The sequence below is a fragment of the Glandiceps talaboti genome, chromosome 10 (assembly GCF_964340395.1).
Source record: "Glandiceps talaboti chromosome 10, keGlaTala1.1, whole genome shotgun sequence".
NCBI lineage: Eukaryota > Metazoa > Hemichordata > Enteropneusta > Spengelidae > Glandiceps > Glandiceps talaboti.
Window position 1 is genome coordinate 15880939 of NC_135558.1, and position 14378 is coordinate 15895316.

Here is a 14378-nt window from a genome sequence, read left to right on the forward strand (position 1 = left end):
CCAATGGTAAAGTACAAACAGAGTTGGAGTGCTCTCGCAAACTGACAGCAAATGTCTGTCGGTGCTCTCAACCCCACCTTTCCAAAATGGACTAATCCACAATTTGACGCAATTTGCATCACTGATACCCAAAAAAGGTGGATGTGAAATGGTATGACCTTGATTTCAACGAAGACTTGGTTGAAAGTTCATAGCTTTGATTTAAAACGAGTAACATTTCTGACAAAACTTTTTTTTTTTTTTTGGAATTTGTGTTTTGGCGGGAAAAAATTTACTAGTTGTCGTCTGCCCATTTTATTGTAAGGTAAAGCTATGTACTAGCATTACTGTGAAAGATGTTGTAGTGTTTTGAGACATTGTGATTGTGTGCTTTTAAGCGTGTTTATCTACAAAGTGTTCTACATCCAAGAACTAAATAAAGAATCTATCAGAAATTACCATTGAAAAAACATAAATTTTGTACAATCTTTGAGAAAAAAATTCTCAGGATACAGCATTTTTATAACACAAGGAAATGTCTGAAGCTTGAATGATGGGACCGCAAGCAGACCAGACCTTCTGCCCCTCTAGGATTATTCCATTTGCTAGCTTTAAATAGTGGCTCAACCATTTGAACAACAGTCAAGGGCTGAGAAGCTTAGAATGAGTGTGCTCCATGACAATCAGAGAAAGTAACAAAACATTGAACCTTGTCACCCCTCTGAAACTACAATGGTTTTGACCCTCTCTTTCAGGAGGACCTGTACCACACCATTTGGAGGGGTGTCAGGGTTGATTTTACATGGGTGAAATGCTTGGTGATACCTGTGATTGTACATTAGCTCCGACTTGTGCCCCTGATGTTTGGTAACTGTCCCCGTTGACTTGCTGCATACCCATAAACATGTCTTGTTGTGTGCCCATCATCTGTGATTGAGAAGTCATTTGATAGGAACCTGATGAACCTGTGAGAAATGAAAAACAAACAAACATTTAAAAAAAAATATCTTTGTTCAAATATTGCCCATCTTAGAGCTGATCTCCTAACTTCTTCCAGCACAAGGAAACAAAATTTTTAGGTTTTTTTTACTAACTTCTTAATATTTTTCTTCAAAGCCTTGTACAGTGTTCTGTACAGACTTTTTATCACAAGAGAGCTCAGAGACCAATAACACCTTGTTGTCGTTGACAGAGAGAATTGTGGGTGTTTTGATAACACAGAAACTGAAATTGTACAGTTTATATTTTACACAGAGTATGACTTTCATTACTTGCAGCATTTTTGATAAGGATGGTAAAGTGGGTAAAATCTAACTAACTTTCCCCCATGTCATTTACTGAGGTTCCCACCAAAATTATGCAAGTTTTACCAGATTTTCCTCTTTGTAGCTGTTACTGGGCTTCTCACCACAATTACTGTAAACCTAGATATTTTTGTTACTAGAAAATTTTGCGATGTTACAGTCTTCAGCGAGTTCTCAAAGACTAATTTTTACTAATTACCAGACCCGTATCTTGTTTTCATGCACAATAAGAAACTTTAGTCACTATTTATTTTTGCGTTTTTGTTTTTGGTGAAACTAGCAAAAATAACTCTTTGGCGGAAATTTCCATATTTACAGTATGTTACAAGGTATCAGAATCTTCGCACAATTTCTCCAGATCTTCCTATATGCTGACATCACTTACTCTACTACAAAAGTCATTTTACTCAGGGGGTTTTCTTCTTTTAATTTTTTTTTTAATTAAAAAAACAAATAATTTTTTTTTTTTTAAATTTTAGTCAAGTTACAAATTCAGTTTTTGGCAAACAACGTATTTTAGACAAACCGTTGTTCAGTTTGGTTTGTTATCAAACTTCTAATGTTCTTACAAGTGGATAAACACTAACAACAAACAACAGCTGCTTGTGGACAAAAAACGAAGAAAAGTTTGTAGAGATTGTTTGAGTTTCATAAGGGTTTGGGCAGGAAGTTTGAATCTAATATCATTATGCTGAAGTGCGTGTTTTTTTTAATCGGACTGTTGATTGTAAATTTCTTTTGTAAAGAACACCCTGCATCTTAGGTTGTCTAAACGAGAACCTCCCCAAAGACGCCAAGCGGATGAAGGAGAGGAGCCACTTAGACAACGAAGGATCAGGCAGGGTACAGCTTTACATCAACAGGGTAAAATTTTTTAAATTTTTTTTTTTTTTAACTTCCCTGGGAATGCAGAAATCACGTATTTATTGTGAAAACTGCGCTGAAACTTTCAACCTGTTGTGAGCCCTACTCATGTACAAATAGATCATGCCACCCTTGTGAAAACAATTGGACTGTACCAATATGGCAAATAAAAAAGGGGGGATGGGTAAGTTGATGTAGTTGTGGATATCCTGCATGATCCTTACCTGTACCACTCTGAGATGACCCAGTGCTCTGTGGTTGGCCAGTGGGTGACTGCTGTGCTGCAGCGGCAGCTGCGGTTTTTGCGGCGTACAGATTGGCCTCTTCCTGTGCCTTACCTATGTTTTTCTTGTATCGAATACGTTTATTTCCAAACCAGTTCGAAACCTAGCAAAAATTAAGGAAAAATCTCATTGGATTATCTTAAGTTTATGAATAATGATGCAGCAAATGTAGTTGTCATGGCAATGCCATGGCAACATATCAGATAGATTAACAAGCAGTATATTAGGATCAAAATATTTCAGAAACCCATAAAAATTTGAGAGATTTTTTGAAATAAAATACTGAAGATTAACTGTTATTGTCTTAATTACAATGTTTTCTAAAAGCATTTTCAAAAATACACATTCCAACGCCAATATTTGGTAAATACCTATTCCTAAGAACCTTTCATATTTACTACATCCTACTGTGTACACTGCCTTGATGTCCATGTGTAAACATTTATGATACTCTGTACACTGCCTTGATGTCCATTTGTAAACAGTCATGAATCATGTACCGATCTGATTACTTGTGGGTCAACCTAAGATAACTTTCAACTAGTCGTTTATAATATGGTGTACACTGACTTGATGTCCATATGTAAATATTTATGATACTGTGTACACTGGCTTGATGTCCATGTGTAAACATTGATATTTTGTACACTGGCTTGATGTCCATGCATAAACATTTATGATTACTTTGTACACTGTCTTGACGTCCATCTGTAAACAGTCATGAATCCAGTACAGCTCTGATTACTTGCGTATCAACTTAAGCTAACTCTACTCATCACTTATAATACAGTGTACACTGACTTGATGTCCATGTATAAACATTTATGATATTGTGTATACTGGCTTGATGTCCATGTGTAAACAGTCCTCGATTTGTAAATGTTTATAAAGTTGTACCTGTGCAACTGTTATTTGACATTTCCTGGCTAGTTCTTCTTTGGCTTCTTCACTGGGGTAAGGATTACTTAAATGAGAGTAAAAATACTCGTTTAAAACCTCTGTCGCTTGTTTACTAAAATTCCGCCTCTTTCGTCTGCAAACAAAATACAAGACTGCGCTTTACAATACACTCACATGAAAATTCATGAAATTTTCAAATTTTGACTCAAATATTCATTTTTTTTTCATCTGCATATAAGATATATAACATAGTTGAGACAACGTCCTAAAAAAAATAGTAACATTTTTGAACATTTGTCAACATTTGTTAATCTAGGTATACAACTGTTCATCACTTTCCCATTGTTGTTACCTGGTAGTTTCTTTTCAAATTTTACCCCAGCATCGAAATATTACTAGGTTCAAAATGTGGTATGTTCATCTTGATTCTGTCCAACTTTGTTCCATTATGAGTGTGTGTATGTGTACGGGAGGGTGTGTGTGTGTGTGTGTGTGTGTGTGTGTGTGTGTGTGTGTGTGTGTGTGTGTGTGTGTGTGTGTGTGTGTGTGTGTGTGTGTGTGTGTGTGTGTGTGTGTGTGTACGGGAGGGTGTGTGTGTGTGTGTGTGTGTGTGTGTGTACGGGAGGGTGTGTGTGTGTGTGTATGTGGGAGGGGATGTGTGTACATGCAGGTATCAAACCATATGAGAGAAAGAGAGGGAGACAGGAGGGGGAAGGGGGAGGGAGGGAGGGGGGAGAGAAAGAGAGAGAGATGGAGGGAGGGGAGGGATGGGGAAAGAGAGACGGAGGGGAGGGAGAGAGACAGAGACAGAGACAGAGAGAGACACACACAGAGAGAAGGAGGGAGAGACAGACAGACAGACAGACAGACAGACAGACAGACAGACAGACAGAGAGAGAGAGAGAGAGAGAGAGAGAGAGAGAGAGAGAGAGAGAGAGAGAGAGAGAGAGAGAGAGAGAGAGATAACTGACAACCTTACCTTGCATCAAGAAACCTTGATCTGAGTATCATGACAGCCTCACAAGTGCTCTGTTTGAGTTGCATTTGAATAGCGTTAAATTTCCTATGTATAATTGCAACCATTCGTTCTATTTCTTTTGGCGCTATTGGACGTGTGCGACTTTGTTCGCGTAAAAGATTCATCACGTGTGTCGTAAATTCATTACATGCCTAGAAGAGAACACAGAGACAAGACAAATCATATCAACTTTTTCATGAAGTCAAGATTACAAAAAGTAATTACAGTGGTGATGAATTTCTTCATGATAAAAAAACTGACATAAGAAAAGAAATATCCCTACACTTATGTTACTTGCCGCCTTCATTTTGTTTGGTTTACAAAACAAACTAGAGTGCACAACATATATATTGGTCCCAATGTTCTTGCCATGGTGGGTACTCTAGTCTAACATCCCTATAACCCTATTGTTATTATCTCCATCATTTTTGTTTGGGTTACAAATCAGCCTAGGGAGGGTACAAAACACATGTTGCATTCAGTGATCGTAGGTTTATTGCAGCATGGTTAGTACTATAACAGCTATAATAACCCTGATATTACCTATCACCTTTGCTTGGGTTACAAAAACTGACTCGAGTTCCCAACATTTATGTTGGCCCCTAAGTCCTTTGGTATTGTCATGGTGGGTTTTTCTGAACATCCCTAACCCTACTGTTACTCGATCATCACCTTCATCTTAGTTGGGTTACAAAATTGACTAGGGTACATACACAACATACAAATGAAATATGGTAGACTCAGTATTCTTTTAGTATATTGTCATGGTGGGTACTCACTCTAACATCCCTAACCCTAATATTACTTCCCTACTTCATTTTGTTTGAGTTACAGAATGTCTTATGGCGCACAACCTATATATTGAATCGAGTAAAATTCTTCAGTTTAATTAGCTAAAAAATTTCAAAATTTCATAGTAAATTACAGAATTTTTTCAGAATGAAACTATATGCGCAGTACATAAAATGTAGCATTGGATACCATAACATGTTTTTTCTCATCAAAATTATCTCACAGCATTATCTTTTTGTATCACATTTTCGTGAATTTTCAAAAAAAAAATTATAGGCAATGACAACGATTGCTGTGATAAATTTGAAATGTCAATCTCTTGATCTTCGTACTATATCTGTTAGCCGGAAAGAAATATCTATCAGTAGATTTTTATTTGCTTGTACTTTTTTTCTTTGTTCAGTCTGAGGCACTTGACAAACTGTTCTGTGATGAATCTGCCAATCTGACATTTGTGCTGCCGGCGTCGGCGGCCATATTTGGCCATATTTCATGATATTTGTAAACTGCTTCTTTTTTTTTTACATATAAATTTTGATACTAAATATTGTTGGTTGAATTATATGATATTTAGTATTGGGATACTCGATTCAATTTAACATATGTTCCTAAATATTGCACGTTGATCCAAGTTCAACAACAGATAGTGACACGTAGAAGTTATACATCGACAATCTGACCAGATTTATGGCCTACAATTTTTCAAGTTCATCATTTTTTTTTTATCAATAACATCATGGTAAAATGCATCTGGTAAGCTACAATCAATTATTGAGAGCCATATTCCTTGTTTCCTACCATATTTAGCATTTGTATTTGAACCTTGCGGTTTTTTATATGACTAATTTCCAATATGGCTGCCACTGCGTTACAAGTCAAATCAACAATGAATCATTTTACCATGTTGATAACTTTTGGGAAAGTTAGGTAACACAGGAGGTCTTTTCATGTTTGAATTGTCAAAGAAAGTAAATGAAATCCAAAAATAATTTATTCCCAAAAATTATATCATTGTTGTTTGAATTTTGGAATCATAACGACAGCGAGAAAAAAGGGCAAGTTAAAATAAATGTATTTCAACTACAATTTTGAAAAGAAAGCAAATTGAAAAATCTGGCCAAATTCAGGTTCAAGTCTGCTTTGAATATTAACAGTATGCATTATTTGAGTCCGGTTATCATCAAAGAACAAAAATATCTATTTCAGCAAATCTAAAACCAACATTCAAAATCAAGAAATCCCTCTGTACCTGTTCATATTTCTCCAATTCTGTATGATAAATTTGTCTAATTTGTGCTAATTTAGCTCGGTAATCGGAATGTTCTATTGCGTTATCTGGTTGTCCAGGGCCTCCTCCTGCTGCGGCATTTGTTGCTGCAACTGCTGCAGCCGATCCCCCTCCCTTTTCAGGTCCTGCGACGCCTTCTGCTATAAGCATGTTGTCAAGCCTCATGAGTTGTGGATCCGGTGGTTCCTCCTCCTGTGCCCCTCTAATACTTAGTACTACAGACAAAAGAAAGGAGAAAATTCAAATAAGTATATTTCGAGTAGACAAAATTATTCAAATTTATAATAACCGTCTTTATCAAAGACACAATTTAGTTAAATATCTCATAAAGAGCAAAACAATTCTACAAATTTTGGGCACAAATACTTATCTTGCTTCGACAGTCTATTTATTTAAGTTTGCTATGTCAAACAGCTACTTTTCCCGCCAAACGAAACAATAATTTTATCATAATTTAACATTTGGGTTGTTTTTATTCATTTGTAGACCAAAACAAATGCTTTAATTTCATAATCTTATTAAATTTTGAACACATAAATGCTTTCGTACGACACACAATCAGAAAGTGAAACACATCCTAACTACTCTATAATTGAAAACCATTCATACATTTTGAGATGAACTACATGTATATCTTGTATCACACATACAATTTCACCAAAATTAAGAAAGGCATGAATTCCCATCTGATGTTGAGAAAGTGACAACCCAGGTGCAACCCCACCCCACCCACAGAGACAGACAAATAGACAGACAAACAGACACACACACACACATATACATACATACATACATACACATACAGTCACTGACAGACATACAGACAGGCAGACAGACAGACAGACAGACAGACAGACAGACAGACACATGGACAGAGACAGACAGACAGACAGACACACACACACACACACACACACACACACACACACACACACACACACACACACACACACACACACACACACACACACACAGAAAATTAATAAACATAACCTTGGACCTTCTCTTATAATATAGCCAAGAACATTTATAAACAATTCTACCAAAAAAGTTTTCCTTGTAACAAGCAAAGTAACGACAGGAGGGTCGGGAAGCAGGTTCAGATTAAAACCTTAGCACTGCTTTATACATGCACTGACTTTTAGTAGAATCAACACTAACGTCTGATTTAATCATCTGTCAGCAGTGATAATTTGTTGAAGTACTTGTTCTGCCTTGTGCATCTCAGATTTAGTACAGGCACGTGTAGAGCTCCATTCTTTAACTGAACACATCACACCCAGCAATCTACTTATGTTTGTGAACTCTCTTCTTCAATAATTCACTCTGCCTTCTTTGCATGACTGGGTTTCTCTGTGAAGGGCTTTAGAGGCAGTTTCTATGCTATTTACCAAAAAAATTGTATCTGTTTTCCAAAGAAACCTCTAAAATGCATCAGACTTCCTACACACAACTTTTCTCCACAAAATTTGCTTATTGAAAGAAGAACGAGAGCAGTATCCTAGTTTTACTAGATTTTTTACCAGAGGTTTTTTTTTTCAAATCTTTAGCAGCCAACAACACTCACTGTGTCACTTCCTTTCTTTTGGTGATCGAGCTACCAATTACCATTTTTACGTGGGTGTGAAATTATGCGAGACGAGTGAAACTTTGTCCAGCTGCATAGAGAGATCTACACATTGCCTAAAGGTACGTTTCCGTAGGTAGGGGTTTATCAAAGAATTTTTGTTTTCTTAGCCGAGAGGGAAAGTGTGTTGTAATTCGATACAAAAGTACAATGTGGGTGTTTGAAATAATTAATGTACTCTTTAATGTAATGTCACTGATTTTGAAGCTTAAGCTCAAGCTGTACAAGTGCAGTGTAGTAACATTCTGTGTTGCAGTGATCCGTATACTGCAGTGTGTTGCAGAAATTCTGATACTGGTGTGTTGCAGAAATTCTGATACTGCAGCATGTTTGAAGCCATTCCGATACTGTAGCAATTCTGATATGGCATTGTTACAGCAATTCTGATATAGCAGTGTATTGCAGCAATCCTGATATTTGCAGTGAGTTGCAGCAATTCTGACACTGTAGTGTGTTGTAGCAACTCAGATATTGCAGTGTGTTGCAGCAATTCTGATACTGTAGTGTGTTGCAGCAACTCAGATATTGCAGTGTTGCAGCAATTCAGATATTGCAATGTGTTGCAGCAACTCAGATATTTCAGTGTTGCAGCAATTCAGATATTGCAATGTGTTGTAGCAACTCAGATATTGCAATGTGTTGCAGCAATTCTGACACTAGTGTGTTGCAACAACTCAGATATTGCAGTGTGTTGCAGCAATTGACACTTGTGTTACAACAATTCTGATATTGCAATGTGTTGTAGCAATTCAGATACTGCAGTATGTTGTAGCAATTCAGATATCGCAGCGTGTTGTAGCAATCCTCATACTGCATTGTGTTACAGCAATTCTGATACAGCAATTCTACTACTGCAGTATTACATGTATAACAATTCTGATATTGCAGTGTGTTGCACCAATTCTGATGCAGCAGGATCTCTGCAATTTTTTCACAATGCAGCAGTTAACACGATCTCATTATTGCAATAGTGCACAACATTGGTAAGTAGCAATGTGTCCCCTAATTGCCGACTGACATGCCACTTTTCAAATCCACAGCAAATTTCATACGACCAACAAAAATTTGGTATGCTTTTATCCTTCACTAAATTGTATGCAGTGACTCACAAACTACATGTACCAACTGTTTATCATTTGGACGCATCGCAAAGAGTTTGTCTATTTTTTTTAACAGTAACTAGCTGAAATTTCAGTTCACAATATATCTTTTTTGTTTCTCCTTTTTTTCTCAATATGGATTCTCAATTGAAAATGTATTAATGTATTTGACATGTGTGCAAATAGAGATACGTCGTTTAAGTACCGTTATTCCAATTTTCCGGTTTTTGTTCTTTGTTCTAAAAACACTGAGTTCAATATAAATGTACAATACATGCAACGTTTCCTAAAACTAAAAGACAAAAGCATACAGAAGATGCTATTCTTGTATATATATAAAAAAAAAAAAAAAAATCATTGCCAAAAATTTGTAAATTTTACAGTCTGGTACCCAACGTCCGTAGTTTCCCATTTCAGCGTTCACACGTCGACTTTGTACTTCTAATTATATATTCCCCTCACTTCTCAACAATTGCCATTTAAGTAAAGAACATGAACAAATAAATGACTTTTGACAGGTCTATTAATGTATTCTTCTCTGATTGGATAGTCAAATAACCTTTAACCCCACAGCTAGGAACATATAAATCATTGAAGTCAAATACGGCTTGAAATGGCGCCCTCTTGTGGTGGAAAATAGAAAGTGTTGCAGATCTACTTTCAAACTTACAAAATGTATCATTCATTCATTCATGATTCTAAGTAACTTATCTTCCAAAACATTTGCATCCTAAAATATGCTCAAATTATTTCTGAAGTGTTATTTATTCAGTGTTATTTTTTTCTGAAAACTGATGTGGTGCTAACAATATACTAGATTGTCAGTAATATTACATTAGTTACTCTTGAAAGACAAGGTTTTTTGTCAGATGAAGTTTTTAGAAACCCCGGAGATAGAAACTGGAAATTTGGCAACAATTACTGATTATCTATATGCCATAGAGACAAGAGTTTTAAGAGGAACTATTAAAAGGTAACAGACCAGAACAGCTCAAATAAACGTTTACCAATTTGTAATCAAAAATACATAAAGAAAAAGTTAAACTTACTAAAAATACATCTGTCCTGTCAAATTAACTGCATTATTATACTTCATAGTAACATCAGAACTATTATGAACAAATAACATATTACCAATTTTGGTGTTTGGCACATATATTTAAATGAACTGAAGCACATAAATTATTTCCATTCATTGTCTATTTATCTTCACAAATACAAGTGAGATTAAACTTGTATTTTAAGTTGTCAAAAATGCCTTCCGACATTCCTAATTCATAACTGCAGGTCTGGAAAGTTTAGTAAACATCCAATTAAACTATTTAGTAAATATCCGATAAACTAAACAACTTTTTTGTCTCTTGTCTGCAACAGTGTTTTAGTTCAGGGTGATAAGTAGGTAAAATCTACCGGAGTACGTACCCCTGTCATTTTACCAGGTTTCTGCACCAAAAGTATGGCATTATAATATGGGGGGGGGGGGGGGGGGGGGGGGACTACACTATATGCTGGTTTTTACCAGATTTACCGCTTCCAGTTACCAGGGTTCCCAGACCTTAGCAAAAAAGACTGTGGAAGGTTCTAAGACCATAGCAAAATTCTGGGGTGAATTCCTAGCAGCGGGACACATGTACATGTAAAAATAGAACAGTTCTTGTAGAGCAAAAAACTAAGTTTTCTTGATCTCCAACTATGATCTTAAAACCATTGAACAAAATTCCCTGACACTGCTCACGAACCTCCTTCAACAAACACATCGTCAAGCATCTGTTATTTGTCCTGTCACACACCACCACATTTGTCATTTTTCAACAACAGGCAGCCATACTGTAAATTTAACCGTTGCGTTACAGAACAATATGTTACCATAAAAGGTTATTACTAGCAGTCAGCTGGACTCAGCTTACTCCATCACGATTTCGTAAACATCCATTTGGGAAAAAAATACCTCAGTATATCGATTCAGGCATTCATAATAGTCAGGTGTTAACCTCTTAACCCCTACTTCCCAGAATGGTTGGAATAATCCCATTGTCTGTCATGATGGATCGATCTACTTCACAGTGAAATAGGGAGGATAAGTGTTACGTATTCTCTTCTCGTATTCATTGGTACGACATCGTTCCTAGCACGGTGTCGAGCGATTAAACATCCAATGTTAATTCTTTTGACACAACCCTAAAAGCTCTCAAATGTAGGTCGACAGCTTCTTGACATATTCCCTCCAAATTTGGGCACAAAATTGTACAATTTTTACCAGCAATTTCTTCCCGCTTTTTTTGAAAATTTCTTTCAAGGCAATCATGTACAAACAAATAGACTGCAACTAAATCACAGTCTGTGTGTGTATGTACACACTGTAAGATAACTATACGTGAAAAAAATGAGCTGCCTATTGCGGAAAAAGTGTTGAGTGATAAGAGTGGGAGTTTGACAGGATTTGGTGCATGCGCAGAATGAAATTATTGGAAGCGAGATGTACTGGTGTACAGGTGTGGTGGCAAATAAACGGTGTAACCAGCTAGCGATGACTGCTAACGGAGATATAAGTAACTGGGTATGAAATATGGTTAGTCTTCAATGAATTTATGTAAATAAGGCAAATAGTATGAATTGGATTTGTTTTCAAGTCTACACATCAGAACCAGAAAAAAGGAACATAATTCGACTACTCGCCAAGTTATAACAAATATTTGAGGTGTATAAAGTATATCGTACACAAAATACAAGTGATGGGAAACGGTAGAAATCATTCTATTTACAACTCTTTTTTGCTATTAATTTTCAGAATCCATGTATGACATAGAGATCTACTAAAAGTCAACATATATTTCCATACCTTGTACGCTAATTTTGGTGCACAGCCCCAGTAACAGAGGATGAATGTTATTTAGCTAAAACTTCTACATTCTCATAATTTGTACCGTAATTTTGATGGAGAACCCATAAAACAGAGGAGGAAAATTGCAAAAACTTACATTACATTACAATGATTTCCATATTCTGCATCATAATTTTGGTATGGACCCTGGCAAAATACCTGAGGAACTACCTACATTTTGTATTTGCTAACATAAACAGAAAACACTGGTAGGAAAACCTGGTTAAAGTGTAGGGAACCCCCAGCTAAACTGCAATATTAGGGAACCCCAGCTAAACTGTATTAGGGAACCCCAGCTAATTTGTACTAGGGAACCCCGGTTAAAGATACCTGGGGGAAGGGGACCCTGGTAGATTTTACCGCCATTAATAAATATATGTACACTGACAAGTCGAACCAAAATCAAATAGTCAACGTGTTGAAGTATGGCTGTAGAAAGGGTACATACTAAACAGAGCTTATCTATGCGTCCTTGTCTACGGTATTCAAGGCAGAGTGTCGTGTAATGAGCCACTGTTTTCATTGATTGTCATGTTTTTGTGATCAGTAGGCTGATAACCTTTACACAGCTGTGTCTTTGAACTCCTTGATGTGATGGCGATTTTGTTCCAGACCATCATTTCATCATCATCCACTTCAAAGGAATGTCCCTGTCAATGGCCGGGTTTAGACACTATCGTAGAATCTTAAATCGAAGTGAGAAGCAATGACACCAAAAGAGCATTGACATTGATACGATCTACGATTAAAAGCCCTTGTAATCCTAACTTCACTATTCGGCCAACTTGAAAGTGGCTGTTGAGGTTTTTTTTTAGGTTTTTAAGAAAATTACAGATTTTATCTTATTTTTATCTTATTTTATTCTTTCTTCCATTTTTATATCATCTTTTTCCCCTGTCGGATTTCTTATTAATACAAAAAAATGAATAAATTCTGAAAAGTTTTGCAAAATGACCGATCAAAATTTAGATCTGATATCCAGCTAAAATGAAAATAAAATATTTTCAAGTTCGAAGCAGCTGCATTCAGCATTTTTTCTCTCAGTAATTTCTTTAAATTTGACTCCTTATTTGTGCTGAAATATTATGAAAGTAAAAAACATGTTGAAATATTTTGGCGGGAAAATGCATGGTACGATCATTTCATACAGACTTTGCATGAAATTTCCACCTGTAAGAATCGGGAGAATAGCATTGAAGATTTCATTTTCACAACATTTTGATTCTATGAATGTTAACAAAAAATTAAACAAAAAAGTGAATTTTGTTTTAAAAAATTTAAGCAGAAAATGAGATTATAATTCTTTCAGGCCATCAATACAACAAATGTACGTATTATCAAATTTCCACCTGTAAGTGTAAGCACCATATGAACAAGTTCAGCATTAACAACATCATTCTGATAACGCTTGATGACTATTATATTTATAAAAAAAAAAAAAAAAATTGGGAAATTTCTGAGAGAAAAAAACATAATTTACTACAGTAACTTAAAACCACGAAAATGCACCAATATGTCTGCCCTCTGTGTTTTCAAATGTTTATCGCATCGTTGAAAACATACACATATGCAGCATATTGTCTTCCATTGTCAAATTTTTTTCATCTGCTTTCTTTCTCATTTTTTCTCCATATTGTTTATGTGCCAGCTTGTCGTAAAATAATCATCACAGGAGATAAACGCACTGCAAGCGATTAGAACGTAACAAAAGAAAAACATAGCTCGTATTAATATGTTTATGTTAGGTGCCTGCAACATCTGGAATAAAAACCTAATTAAACATAAAAAGTACGGTATTTATATATATATATTTTTTTTTACATTACTGTGTTTCGATCAGTTGTAATCTTATTAGGATCGTATGAATCATTGCAGAGACTTAGTATCCGAGTAATGGTGAGGTAAAGGCGAGAGTTGAATTTTTATCCGATGAATAAAACATTACAATGTGACGTTCCCATCGGACTGTCGTACGTAAAAGCTATCACGGACAAGACAATGTACATGGAAGATAAAATATTTAGAAAGCTTAACAGTTTGCACAGATCAGTACATTCATATGTGGTATTAACTACTTTCCAAGGATTATTTTTTTTTGATTCAGTAAAACATACTATTCAACAATGGGATGGAAACTTACACAATGCTCAAAGTTACGACATAATTGGCTAATTTAATACTGTAATCACAACAAAACAGACTGTTTGCAATGATTGATAAATCCATAGGAATCACTTAAAACACTTCTGTAAACAGAATGGAACTTTTTCAATTCAGAATTTTATGACATCATTGCTTCAATTTCAAAAAAACAGACCATTCAATAAACTCATACATATAA

General features: G+C 35.7%; 1 protein-coding gene across 5 annotated transcripts in view; it reads right to left on the reverse strand.

Annotated features, from left to right (window-relative positions):
- The window catches only part of LOC144441202 (pre-B-cell leukemia transcription factor 1-like), a 99372-nt gene that overhangs the window by 7613 nt on the left and 77381 nt on the right, over positions 1–14378 (reverse strand). For 4 of the 5 annotated variants that reach the window (XM_078130756.1, XM_078130754.1, XM_078130753.1 and 1 more), the window contains exons 3-7: positions 6391–6644; positions 4311–4501; positions 3329–3464; positions 2372–2534; positions 805–944 (exon numbers count right to left, since the gene is read on the reverse strand). In XM_078130756.1, the coding sequence (XP_077986882.1) occupies positions 805–944; positions 2372–2534; positions 3329–3464; positions 4311–4501; positions 6391–6644 (884 nt within the window). The remainder of the gene's footprint in view (positions 1–804; positions 945–2371; positions 2535–3328; positions 3465–4310; positions 4502–6390; positions 6645–14378) is intronic. The other variant, XM_078130758.1, reaches the window with a different exon arrangement.